General features: G+C 38.4%; 1 protein-coding gene across 1 annotated transcript in view; it reads left to right on the top strand.

Moving 5' to 3' along the window:
* The window catches only part of eys (eyes shut homolog), a 156,582-nt gene that overhangs the window by 109,314 nt on the left and 33,487 nt on the right, over nucleotides 1–13,781 (top strand). The window contains exons 39-40 of the mRNA XM_068723996.1: nucleotides 174–350; nucleotides 9,465–9,615. Of these exons, the coding sequence (XP_068580097.1) occupies nucleotides 174–350; nucleotides 9,465–9,615 (328 nt within the window). The remainder of the gene's footprint in view (nucleotides 1–173; nucleotides 351–9,464; nucleotides 9,616–13,781) is intronic.

The following is a 13,781-nucleotide window of genomic DNA, read 5'->3' as shown; positions in this document are numbered from 1 at the left end:
CCTGCTGTTTTTTGGACTAACAAAAGCACTGTAGGGCATTGTGTTCACTCGATATGTCATGCCAAGCCTAATTATGTCACATTTTTAACTGCAAATGTATTTTTTAAGGTATATTAAAATGTCCTCGCTCTATTTAAATGCAGTTCATTAATTTGTATTTTTTTTCTTTGTAGATACTACAGTATATGTACCCTCATTCGATGGCACATCTTATTTGGAGCTGCTGCCCTTTCCATCCATTCTCCAGCCTTCTGGCACCAGTAATAATCTCCCTGCTACTGTCAAGGACACCACTGTTATTCTCTATTTGACAGTGAAAACAAGATCTACACAGGGCACCATCCTCTACAGTGAGTACATTTTATTATATTTTTATAAACCAAACATTGAAAAGTACCGCAATGCTGTGTAAACAAGTCTAGATAAAGGTTGTAAAATGGTCACATCCGTATTAGTATGTCCGTTTTGTTGAATAGATTTTCATACGTTTTTTTTGATGCGTGTGTCCTTTTGAGTGCACAAGGATTATTTTTATAGCCTACAATGAAAAGCATCATCTCCTATGATGATGTTATTAGTGGCTGACATGATGCTGCCTGCTGTGCCGTGTATGAGGGATAAATGTCCATTTTGATATTAGAGGTAAACAGGTTATTCTATAAAAGCTGTTGTGTTTTTCATTATTATCATTATTATTAAAGTCTAAGCTAGTCTTATCCAATCGAATTCCTCTCTGGAGTGCTTCAATTTATAAAATAAGGCAAAAAAAAAAAAAACCAGATCACATTCATGCAGTTTATTGACAATAATCCAGGTATTTGTGTGAGTATTGACAAATTGGAAATGCTCTATGATCCAATACCAGCTACTAAAGGACCAAGGGAGATCTTAAATGAGAAGATCGTTACCACACTCAAACTCAAAAATAGTTTTAATGTTCTCATCTAAAGCTTGACACGGAAATAAATAAACACATCTTCAAAAACGCCAAACTATGTTATGTGATATTTGATATCGGATGATTTCTGTGGATAAATGTCCTTTCAACAAACTGTGGGCTGAACAGATCCCCCGACGGCATATCGAGTACAAATATTATTTCTGTTGTGATGTAATCCCTTTAAAATAAAATGGGTAGTCTATGTGTCATAATGCTGTCTAGATATGTTATAAATAATGGACATTTTCTTCCCTTATTGTTACTGTCATGCTTGTTAACACTGTTATTATTTCGCTCAAATAATAACTCACTAATAATGTAGAAATGATACCGTCTGGGTATCAGTCTGGGCCTTGTCATCAGCCTCTAATTATATTTAAAATACGATGCTGTTTCTGAGTGCTAGCAAGATGGGTGCTTGGCAACAGTTAAAATTAAAATAAAGGGCTTGGCAACAGTTATGGTGCCATAGAAAAGGCTGGAGGAAGAAGAAAAAAAGAAAACACTGAATGAAATCTGAATTGATCAAAGTTTGATAACACAATGTAGAGGATGATTACACAAAGGATGAGAAAAAGAGTGGAGCAACTGCTTGTAGTGTTTCTTTATATTTATTATAAAACACTTGTACATATCAATGCCAAATATTAATATTAAAAAGCAATGGACTGATAGAAAGTCACCTAGGGACACCGGCACCATGAGTCATCTATTGTTGTTGCAGCAAATTGTGAGGCACAAAGATGGGAACTGTGTTTCCAAGGCTACAGGAGAAAGGCAAGGAAGCACTGAAACACATTTTTTTTTTTTTTTTTTATAAAGGATAATTTAACCAGTTTTCTCCTGTGACTGCCACCTAAGATACACCTGGGTCAGTTTATTTAGTTATGGACATTCATCCTTTTTCAAAAATGCTTTCAACCACAACTAAAGATCATGTGAGAGTGAGAGAGAAGTACAAAATGCTCTGGTGAAGGACTACGGATAGCCTCGCCTTTTGTGGACGGCAGCTGTTTTGTTGTCTCACTGCTTATGATCTGAGCTAATACCTAAAAGCGAACAAAGGAATCCTCATAAGAAGGAAAGAGCTGGTCGGTCACATGGGGACCGAGGATTGGGCTGACCCTTTACATCAACCGTGAGCTCTACATTCTACATCTACCTCTTGCCTCCTCTTTGTTCCCACACCTGCACACACATACAAACTCTCTTTTGTTTCAGAAGGAGATTTGGCTAGGTAGGCCCAGCGGCCATTGAGTAGACCCTCTTAACAATAGAGCATTGTTTTGGGAGGAGAGGAGTCTGTAATTTTTTAGGGCTTGAGAAAGCTGAGCCATGAGAACGTTGTTCCATTTATCCAGCTTTGTGTGTATTATACATCTGTATGTATCCATATATTAAGTACCAGCCAGCTAAGAGGTGAAGCCACTACATGAATGCCTGGTTCTGCGAATCCTCTAATGAGTCCAAAAAAACATCCAACTGTGTGTCTCAGCGGACTGCAATTGCAGCTCCTCGCTCTAAAAAGTGCAGCCACCTTGATCCTTGTTTCCCATGTGACACCACAGCAAGTCAGGTGCAAGTCCAACAGAACTGTAACCACCATGCATTGTGTGGTGATCACAGTTGATTTATTCCTCACAAACCCGGGAACAGGCGTCGCCACATTCATCTTGCTGGTGTAACCTTGATCAACCCCTTATCTGTGACACCGTCTACAGGTTTGTGGCCTCTTTACATTTACAGACCAATTAAACATTGCAGTATACCACAGGGTTCATCTGTACTTTCCCTCCTTTTTGATTATCTGTATCATTTAACTGACCATGTTTTGGGGTGAGCAGGATACTGAAATCCAAGCGTAAAATGCCCCCTCAGAAACCCCAAACGTGTGATGTTAGTGACACTGCTTGCAATTACAAAGAAGCAATTTGAATTCATTAAATATATAATTTTCTCTAACAATTGATGCTGGTACAATCTGCGTTTATAACTTGTCTCTCCAGTTTCTGGATTCAACAGTGTAATCAATGGTGTGCAAAGCAAAAAAAGCCATAAAACAGTATGAGTTGCATTCCTTGGAGTAACACTAGCTTGACTTTTCCTTTTCTGAGCTGACATTGGCCTCCCATGATGGCTGCTGAGTGCCTTAGTGTCCCACCAAAGACTTAAATCTTTGTATTTAAGGAGCTATTAATTAGCCATCTCTCAAAACCTAATAGGGCTCTAAATTAGTGCTTTATATGAGGTTGGTGCACTTGAAAGGTCAGTCAGCGAAGCCTTAAATACACATAGGCAATGGTTCTATCAATTTTAAGTCAAACAGTATCCTCTCTGATACAGGCACTTAAGTAAAGATAAGTGACATGTTTTCAATTAGATGTATTTCAAATAGAAATTAAAATTGACTAGCATTTCTCCTCTCAAACATAACTTTCCATTATGTGTGTGTGTGTGTGTGTGTGTGTGTGTGTGTGTGTGTGTGTGTGTGTGTGTGTGTGTGTGTGTGTGTGTGTGTGTGTGTGTGTGTTACACTGGCCTGTTAATCATTTCTTGGTGAATTTAGTGGTTCTAGTTTTGGAAATTTTAGGAGACATTATTCTGGAAATACTTGAAATAATAGGTTTGAGAACAGAGCAGCCAAATAATTTAAAAGCAGAGCTTTTCAAACGCTACCCAGTACTTTAATTAACATTTGTATTATGATGTTTTTGGAAAACCAGCACATTACATGGACAAAAAGAACACAGCTGTAGGGAACTCTCAGTATATTTCTCGATCATGTTCTTCCTAGATGCTTTTCAGTACTTGATTGATGATTCCTTTACAATTTTCAAAAGCCATGCACTTCATATGAAAGACTTTGCATTCATAAACTTAGAAATACACCAAAGAAATGGTGTTCTAACAATGCAAGTTGTTCCCTCAGTGTTCTCATTATTCATTTTCATATCCCCATGTGTGCAGTGTATGTGAAAAGCAAACAGCGGAAAATTGATTTGCCTTTCAAACCTGTGATAATAAAGACATGGACATTATCAATATATTTTTATAATATAATGATACGATATTGAATACATACATTAATTTTGAATAATGAAAAGTTAAATGTAATTTTTCCTGCATTTAAAAGTTGTATTTTGGTGCTTAGAATTTGGGAGATAAATGTAACTCACCAGAGAGAGATGAAGAGTCTCAGTGGAGCTAGCTAGAGGAAGTTCACATTGGAAAAATGCCTGAAGTCAGTTATCAGATGTGATGTGTCAAGTGAATTAGATTGTGCTTCATGTCAAGCTAGCAAAATCGCTTCACCTCCGCCCTGTCATATTGGTGCCTCATATCCACTGCCACCCGTTATCTGGTCGCGTTGATCTTAAGTCACTGCTTGTCTAAGCCTTCACAGATTTACTCTGTAGATTAACCTAAAAAATAATGTCTGCTCACAACATTGCATGTTAACTCTAAAGGAAATAAGAAAACATTCATAATTTGCAGTTGGTCAGTTCAATTAAACCCACTCTATTCTTTATTCCATAACCATATTTACAATATTTCCCTGCCGCAGCACACGGAAGCCAGAGAGCAGACTGTGAGCGTTGAATGAAAAGAGATGAATGTTCAGAAAGCATATATAGAGGGCACAGTGCCTTTTATCTAGTAAAGCTTCCTGGCTCATAGTGCACCATCTTTTTCACATCAGAGGAACTGAAAAGAAAACTCCAGAGATCAAACAGACAAAGTTAATCAGAAGAGAACCAAAAGACAGTCATTGGGATGCAGAGAATCTCTTCGCCAAACCTGCTCCTTATTCTCCGCTCCCTTTCTTACACCTCTCCCTGAAGCAAACATGCAAGTCTCCCTCTGGACTTCGATTGTCAGATTGAGAAGAGAAATACAAGGGAGAGAGAGAGAGAGAGAGAGAGAGAGAGAGAGAGAGAGAGAGAGAGAGAGAGAGAGAGAGAGAGAGAGAGAGAGAGAGAGAGAGAGAGAGAGAGAGAGAGAGAGAGAGAGAGAGAGAGAGAGAGAGAGCAGGTGACAGGCGCTGACAATAGGACGAACGCTCTGTTGGGCTCGGTGCAGAGTAACAGGGCCATGGGGACAACAGGGAACAATATCCTACAGAAGAAAAATAGCAAAATAAAAGACGGGGAAACATTGAAATCTATAATAAATAAATAATATTTGTCAACAAATGAGTTATGGCGCTTAGTGGGAACAACTGCTCTGAAAAAGTGACAAAGACTCACTGTTGCAGAATGAAGTTGCATGTGTGATTTCCGTTGTCTTTGCTGCTGCATTCATTAACTCTCAAGTCTCAAATGTATCTGGAGTCACTGTAGCAATAATAATGATAGATGATCAAATGCCTGGAATAAATATGTTTTTCATGTCATTCATCCACACAAACATGATTTGATTAAAAGAATAGAAGAAGATACAATAAGGTACCAGACAAATAGTGGCTTCTTTTTTGTCAGTTAAAGAATTGCCTGCAATTTAGTTTAACACTTCTGTACATTTGTGAAATTGCATGCAATCATTAATACAAAATACATAAACAAGAAGAAATATAAATTTGTCATGATATAAAATAATAATAGTTATTAATAATAAATAGTTTACAGCAGTCGCAAAACTAATTAATTCACCCACTGTTTAAAGTGACTTTATTTGCAACTGCTGTATTCCAACCATCACAAAAAACATGAAAAGACCCATTGCCTGTTTCAGAGTCATAATCCGTCTTTATTGAAAATAAGCATCAAATGAAAATATTGAACTCTTTGCTTGTTTTGTCACTTTGAGTTACATTTTAAGTTGTACCTTCTCTCAACCAAAAGAAATGTATGCACTGCATTAAACAGTCTCTAATGGTCATATTTTTGCAGTATTACACATTTGATTCATGTTTTCATTATATTGTCAAGCTTTCCTGAAAAAGCTCTGCTCACATCTGAAAAAATGTTTTGAAAAGATCTCTCTTACACACAAACAAAAGAATGATTGTGTCAAAAATAACAGTTTGAGACAGGGAAGTCAAGGTTGGTATATTAAGCTTTGTTTCTTTGAATACGCAGGAATCACCAGATGTCCTCATTACATGCCACAAACTAAAGACTAAAACTAAATATTAGAGATTTTCAATAAGCCCTTCTCGTGCCATCATATAATACCATATTTACCAGTCAAATACAGGGTTTCAAAGTGTGACAAATCACTGTTTACCTAGCAGAAACATAAGAAGTAGTTACATCTGTAACCAACACAGTAAATCTTAAAATACCAAAGCACAAACATTTGAAAAAGAAACTCCAGCACTACTCAGCAGTTGCAACTTCAGTGTGATGCTCACACAGGAAACTAAAATGTTTGCTCTGAAGCTGTTGTCCAGAGCTCTGCAGTTTGCCACAGACATTGCATCTGAACATTTCATGATGATGTTTTACTGGACTTCATTATACTGAGAGGTGTTTCTAATATTATTCCACTGTATGTATGTATGTATGTAGGCATGTATATATGTTAATAAGGAGGACAAAAGATTAGAAACACCTTTCAATATAATGTAGTCCAGTACATGCTCAATGCTCAGAAGCAAAAGTATAAGCAGATTTGTCAGCTTCTAATAACCCTTGGAAAAAACAAGGGGGCTGTAACAGATAACCTTAAAGTCCTGATGTCCTAATGATGACATACATGTCGGTGATGTACTGTGGGGCAAGGCCACAGACAAGAAGTTACATTTTATAATCAGTTCAAAAATTAACATGAAGTGAATTCAGAGATGCTGTGATCAAATTGTGTCTTTCTTGTTGAGGCATTTTGAATAAACTGGAATCAGCCTACTGTCTTGCATTTCCATCTGCCTTTGACAAGAACCCTCTTATGTAATGTCTTTATTATAGAACAGTTTTGGTAGTGTTGCAAACATGACTCAGCATTACATTCAGGTTTTTGAACTTATTTCATACCGCTGCAGTTTCACATTAATAACAAGTATCTTTGTGTACTTGTTCATGTTGGACATCCATTTTTATGTCTTTAATTGTATTACTATGATAGCAAATGTGTCTCTGGATGATATGACCTGCTGGCAGCATATTTGAGCTGAAAAGCAGGAGACCAAAAATGTATCCCTGGGGAACTTCACACACATCAACCTTTACTTGTCCCTTCAAGTAGGATGTAATCTAACTAAATGCTGCAGGGAAAAAAAACATTTTAAAAATGAATTTTAACTCCACAGCCACAGAAATAGTACCTTCTTTCTCCCTGCTGCTGCTGTTTTGTGACAGAGTAGAAGTCCTTCCCTTCCACAGAATAAGCGTGAGGAAACAGTGGATTATCTGAGCAAGATAATTTCTCCTGTGGTCCATTCGGCAGCAGTTAGTAATATGGCTCTGTAAAGTGCATCCCTGTTGAGTCGTAGGACAGGAAAGACCTCCAAGTCGACTTAGAAAATGCATTATCAGAGTGCAGCATATTAAGCTAAGCATAGCCTCCCTCCGACAAAGAGACAGGGATTTTCTGGATGCCCTTCTTGCCCTGGAGGAATTGCTTAGAGCTTTCATATCGGCTGCAATGCAGCCTTGAAACAACAAGCCCAGCTTTTGCGCCGTTTTCCTGTAGTGTCCAAATCCTCCATCCAAGCCATTACTTCATGAGAGATGGCACACACACACATTGTGAAGGTTGTCTCTGCAGCCCACACACCGCTGTCCAAGCCCAGCGAGCTACACCGGCCTACCCTCTTACAGAATCCTGGCTCAATTATCACTATCAATCCAAGGGGTCAATCATGCAATTGTTGCTCCTACTTGGTAGCTCTCACTGGATTTTTGGCTCCCTATCAATGTCTCTAATCCAGCTGTGAAATGTGTCTTACTGAAAACCCCTGAAACATTTTAAGTGTCTTTAACAGTGCAGTATTTCTGTTCTGTCTTCTGATCTACAACCATGTTTTGCCGGACAGTGGCATGAGAGTTGCAAGCTCTCTCTATTATCTCTGTCTCCCTTACATAACACTCTTATGTTGCTTGTCTTCTTATGTCTTCTTAGACAGAGGTGAGGGACTGGCGTGAACCCTCTCTCTATGCCTCCCTCCTGAAGACCCTTGTAGCCCTTGTGAAAGGATTAATGATGTCTGCTGTCTGTTGCTCCTCCACTACACTGTCTCACTTGCAAGAGACTGTGCAATCTGTGACATATTGTACTGGAGTCTGAGAAGTGGCATATCTAATAATGCAACATCACAAGCAGCACCTGGTGACCATCCTCTTGGTAGCCAGGCAGGATCAGACCTGTTCTGTCAAATTGTTTTAAAGAAAAAAGTCATGGTTGAATGGCGCTGCCCATCCAGGATTTAGCCAAGTTTCATGGACATTTCAGTTCCTTATATCCCGTTGAAAACTGAGCCCATCATCCAACGCTTGCACATTGGCCAGCAGGATGCCTGGTGTGCAGGGGTCTATGGGGATTGACTTGCTTTTGGAGCCAGCATCAAATGGCCATTCGAGGAACTGCAGTTTTTGGCAATTCAGCATTGGCTTCATTTTTCAGCCTCAGAGTTTTCCGCTTGTTAGTAGCCCCAGACAGCATGATGGCATTGTGGTACCCAGAGATGATTCATCATACTGATCCTCTCACTGGTGCAGTCCTGGTGCATTGTGCTGTGAACCATTATCACAGTCAGTGCTTTATCAGACAAAGATAGCTTCTTGTAGCTTGGATTCTGAGAGGACCAGGTGGGTGCATAAAGGACTGTCTGACACTGAGGTCCAACGGTTGCTTTGTGGTCCATCATGCCGATTTGCACAGGTGGTGTGATGGATCCAAGTTGAATGTTTTAATTAAAAAGTAGAGGGGTATTGCATGCAGACGTAACCTGTCTTAGACCATCAAGATGTATAGTCTAGGGCAGTTCAGTGTTATGAATTATTCTTATAGTGAGGAAGCCTTGCAGTCTTTGTTGCCTGTCTGTCTGCTAGAGTATTATGTGAAGTAAACAACAATGTGAATACGGTCTTCGTAAACTCCTGTCTTAGCAAAGGTATACCCTATTGATGTGCAATTTCATTTGTTGGCAGTCAGGAAACCTCCCTCTTGGTTTTCCTTTTATTGATCATAACAAGTATGGCCTTGTGGTCAACACACTGATATTAATCAGATTCTACTAGCTGGGTATGTCTAGGTTCCTTTGAGTTATACTTGCTCATTTTATTACAATATAGCGCCTGCTTAGTGGGACAGATGGATTGGGATTTACCCTGAGCATAATATAGTTACTTACCACTATGTTCATGTCAAAATATTTTATCTTCCTAACCATGTCTCCGTGTCTCCATCATCATCTTGTTGAAACAGTTTATATTTAATTTCACACACACTGAGGGGACTCATTTTCTCTATTCAGTATTTTAAAAGGTAACGCTGAAGTAATTTCATATCTTAGTTAACAGGATGTATTGAATTTGGCACTATGGAAACAGAGACTCGTCATTAAACAAAATTCTTACCATTTCAGCTCAGCAGCAGAACTTTGGAGATCAGTTCCTTCATGTGTTCCTTGAAGATGGAATCCCTGTTGCTGAACTTGGATGTGGTGGAAGTCATGTTTTGAATGCTGCTGCAGACCAGAACATCAATAACAACAAATGGACGCCAATCACAATCCGGTATGATATGTCTCCTACTTTCCTCTCTAATCTCTAATATTGTATTGGCAAAGTCATTATCATTGTCTTAAAACTACTTTTTGTGATCAGTTTTAAACATGATATCTATGTTTTTACCCATGAATTTTACTTTTAGCCTTGTTAGTAAAAAGTGTAAAATAAGTATTTGTCACTCTGAAGAAGTGTTTTAGGCAGATGATATCAATTCCAGATTTATATGGTTGATCTCTACACCATACCAAAAACCATGACATTTTGTAAAACGTGAAAGTAAAAGTTCATAACTTGTTGTTGAAAGAAAAAAATAATTCAAGTGAATCTTCAAAAGCCTAAAAGCTAGAATTAAGTTAAAAGAAAAAAACATGAAAAATATTTTTTTAATTATATCTATTAAAATTAAATTAAAAGTATCTATTTGCACTCAGGTGAGAATTTACACACGACAGTTATTCAGCTATTTACACCTGGCCAAATTGAATATGCAACTTAATTTAGCAATAGCTAGCTGGGCTTTCTGCTTTTCAGTCTGGAATTTGTTGAGGTTTAAGCAACAAAACTACTTTATTAGGTTAAGGAAAACTATACATAGCCTACAGTAGCCTACACTATCTAATATATTCCCATCATTTTTGGGTCCAAAAATATTGTTGGCTGACTGCTGGGTGCTGAAAGCTACACACAATGTGTGTAATGTACACATTTACCAATTTAAATACTTACAAAATGTGTGCAGTGCTCAGTGCTTCCTGCTTTGACAATGTTCAATGGGAAATCAAAACAAGGTTACATGTCATGGTGTCTTTGATAAAACCCTGTGAAGGCTTGTCCGTCCAGTAGCTCTCACCATCAGTGTTGATCAGAGCATTGATTCTATGGTAATACAGAAGTGCAATGAAAGCTCACTACATCAGACATTTCCCAACTGTAATGCCCTGGTTCCTTCTGCACCTCTGGCAATGGGGGGTGGGGGGTGGGATACACTTCAAGCGGAAAAAAACGTGATTAAGTGCTCTCTCGTTTAGTTTCTGCTTGCTGGTGCGCCACCACGTGCAGCTGGTGCCCTTCTTATATTTTGCACTGCTGCCCCTCAGACAGCCTGAGTACGTCACTGACCTCCAGAATAGTGCAGTCCCTGACCTGTGTCAAGATGTCGAAGTCACATAAACAAAGAAAACTGTCCAGTGTGTCGGCACAAACAGCGATTTCCTTAAGAAAATGATACATAGAAATAGCAATCACATATTCATATATTTTGAACATAAACCTTGAGATATAGCTTGTCGTTACCATCCATGGTAGATCTCTTGCAGATCGTTCAGAGATTTGGATCATTAACCTTTGATATTCAGTCTGCTGTGGAAATTGGCCATTTCAGCAAATGGTAGCAGGGTGTTTACCGTAAGTGGCTGAGATCCTCTAATTTTGACTGCATACAGTAGACACACTTTACACCTTCTGAATGACCCAGTCTTTTTCTTATACTTATTTGAATATTGTCATGATCTAGTATGGGTTGCATTGCACGTAGTGCAATACTTCTTCACTTAAATAAAAAGATCTTTCATGCAGGATGAGGCATACCTGGATCAATGACCCCATCAATGGATCCATGACTATTCAAATTGAATATTTAAAATAAAATGCACACCTGCACACTTCAACACAGCATTCATATGACTTTAAATGATATTCAGCATTACAATTATTAAATATTAATTTATGTTACCATTTAAAAAAACTAGCTCTCATTAGAAAGCTTAGATTTATTTACTTATTTAAACAATGACAAAATACGTAATGAAATATTTAAGTCCATTAGAGAATTGAGTCAATTCTTGTATAGAATGCTGCCTTTGCAGAGAATAATTTAACATTTTGCTTGTCAAAGCACTAAATAAAAATTGTCCATACCAGAATGAATGTATCCAACTAATAGTGATTTCTTCTAGCATTTCAAAAGATCTCAGCTTAGACACACAACCAACAAGTATGTAAATGCCTTTATGTTGTATGTATGTGCACAGTGCATAACTGGGGTCAGATGGTTGCAGCTTAGTTAGGTAATTTGATAATAAACAGCAAGGACCTCTGTTAACTTCCCACTCTTTTCACTAGATTTAGCAAATTTATTTAGACATATCCCCAGGGGAAATAATGTATTTAAAGTCACAAGAACACCTTTTTTATTTAAAGCCACAAGCAGCAAATGTTGCTACTCTTTTGGATTCCAGTTATAGTTTGGAAAACAGTTGACTTCTAAGCGTTTGGCAACAAATTTGGTACCAAATGTTAAACCTGATCCACATGCATTTGCACTACTTGCTCGTCTCATCCAAATAGGTCTGATCACAATGCTTTCCCATGCACAGCTTATCCTCTGTCTCCATACACTGGCTTACAGCCTGTGTAAGCCAGTGGGAGAAATGAGAGAGGGCCTGCTGCTGAGCTCTGCCTCTATTTATTCTTGATCGGTTCAGCAATTTTATTCATATGCAAATGAGTGCATGACATCATCTAGTCTTGTTTGAGCAGTGAATACCTTCTTTCCTGGATGATGGTTGGCAACACTGAATACAGCTGCTTGAACTTGCAGTCAGCATATATGCAGTGTGGGGCAGTAGTTGTATTTAACTGTAAATAATCCAAGCTGCAATGACCAAACAGGGAAAATGCAAATTGCCCGATGTCATTGTAACACAGACTCGACACTTTATCTCATTTTTCACCTTTTCCACATCTCACACACACTCTTATTTTCAACCCACCAATCTTATTGTCATCTCAAGCACTGTTCTGATGACAGTAGAAAGGGAAAAGCATTTGCCTTTTGCTTTCATTTTTGCACCAATTGTTGGTGGCATCCATTGTTGACAGGAAGAAGTGCTTTGACACCTCTGCTCAACATTGCACTGTACTATAAAAATAAGCAGTTCACTTTGTTGATGTTTTTCCATGCTCAGCTTAAATGCACTGAAGTTTTGATTATGATATAATTGCTTGTAGTTACAAGGATGAGTATGAAACAACATGCTAAACAATGTGGAGAGTTATTTTAAATTGCATTAAAAGCCCTCTTGTGGGTGGTCTACACAGCTGTGGCTGCAGCGTAAATGTTTTAGCTCTACATTGTGTCCGCTCCAGTATCGATGCAATTTAGGTAATATATGTCAATAAATAAAAAATATATACAGTATATTCCAAACGTCAGCATAAAACCCTGTAAAGGAATTTCAGGCTTTCTTGATTCTATTCCCAGTTCTCTCTGAGCCACAGAGGAGAGCTGTTCAACGGTTTTACTCCACTCCATCTCACTAATCATGCCCAACAAAGAGATGAAAGACATTGTGAATATTTAATCAAGAGTTTATCAGCCTGTTCTGACAGTAAACATAAATGAATGCATCACATTTTCCTTTGTAGAGCAGCTTTTGGAGAGCAAGATTGCTGTAAAATGATCAGAACAATCCATACCAACTGCCATATACGGGAAACATACAGGGTACAACTTTCTTGAAAATGAGCAGAGAAGAGCATTTGACTGCAGTCTGTGTAGAAACAAAGGAAGTGGCATATTAAAGCTTGTTTATTCAAGCGCACTATCAAAAGTTATGTAGATTTTCTGAATGTAATGGTGTTACGGTGCATTGTTTTTTCCAGTGAAAATGCATAATGGACATGCAGATTGATAGTAGATGTGAAACACTCAAAACACAACAACTTTAAAGTATGTTTTCTGTTTCTGGAAATATAAAATGTTATGTTTTCACAGTTAAACTCCATTATAGACTGTTACAGCAAGACTAAAGGCCACTGCCGAAATGCCCTGTGCTGCCATATCATTTCACAAAGGGCGGGGGGGGGGGGGGGGGGGGCTGTGTCACTTTTCATTTGTGGAGGACATGTTTGTTGTTGGCTTGTTTTTTGATTTTGGAAAGTTTTCCTTTGGGGATGTCCAGGGCAGTTCTAGTACGATTAAAGTTTGAGAGTGGGAGACTCCTAATGCTCCCTCGGTCATGTGCGAGGGTCTGTACATTATTGGTTGAATCCCATTGTGCTTAGAATTCACTGCTGGAGTCATTTTCTTTCTCACACAGTCAAAGATCAACGAGGATGACACATAGAATTCTGCGGCATCACATTTCTTCCCTTGTCACAGGTGAACTCAG

Source organism: Cebidichthys violaceus, unplaced genomic scaffold (assembly GCF_023349555.1).
Source record: "Cebidichthys violaceus isolate CVI_PGR_0920_01 unplaced genomic scaffold, fCebVio1.0.p SCAF_10, whole genome shotgun sequence".
NCBI lineage: Eukaryota > Metazoa > Chordata > Actinopteri > Perciformes > Stichaeidae > Cebidichthys > Cebidichthys violaceus.
The sequence above is the reverse complement of the archived record's forward strand: the minus strand, read 5'-3'. Positions and strand labels throughout refer to the sequence as shown.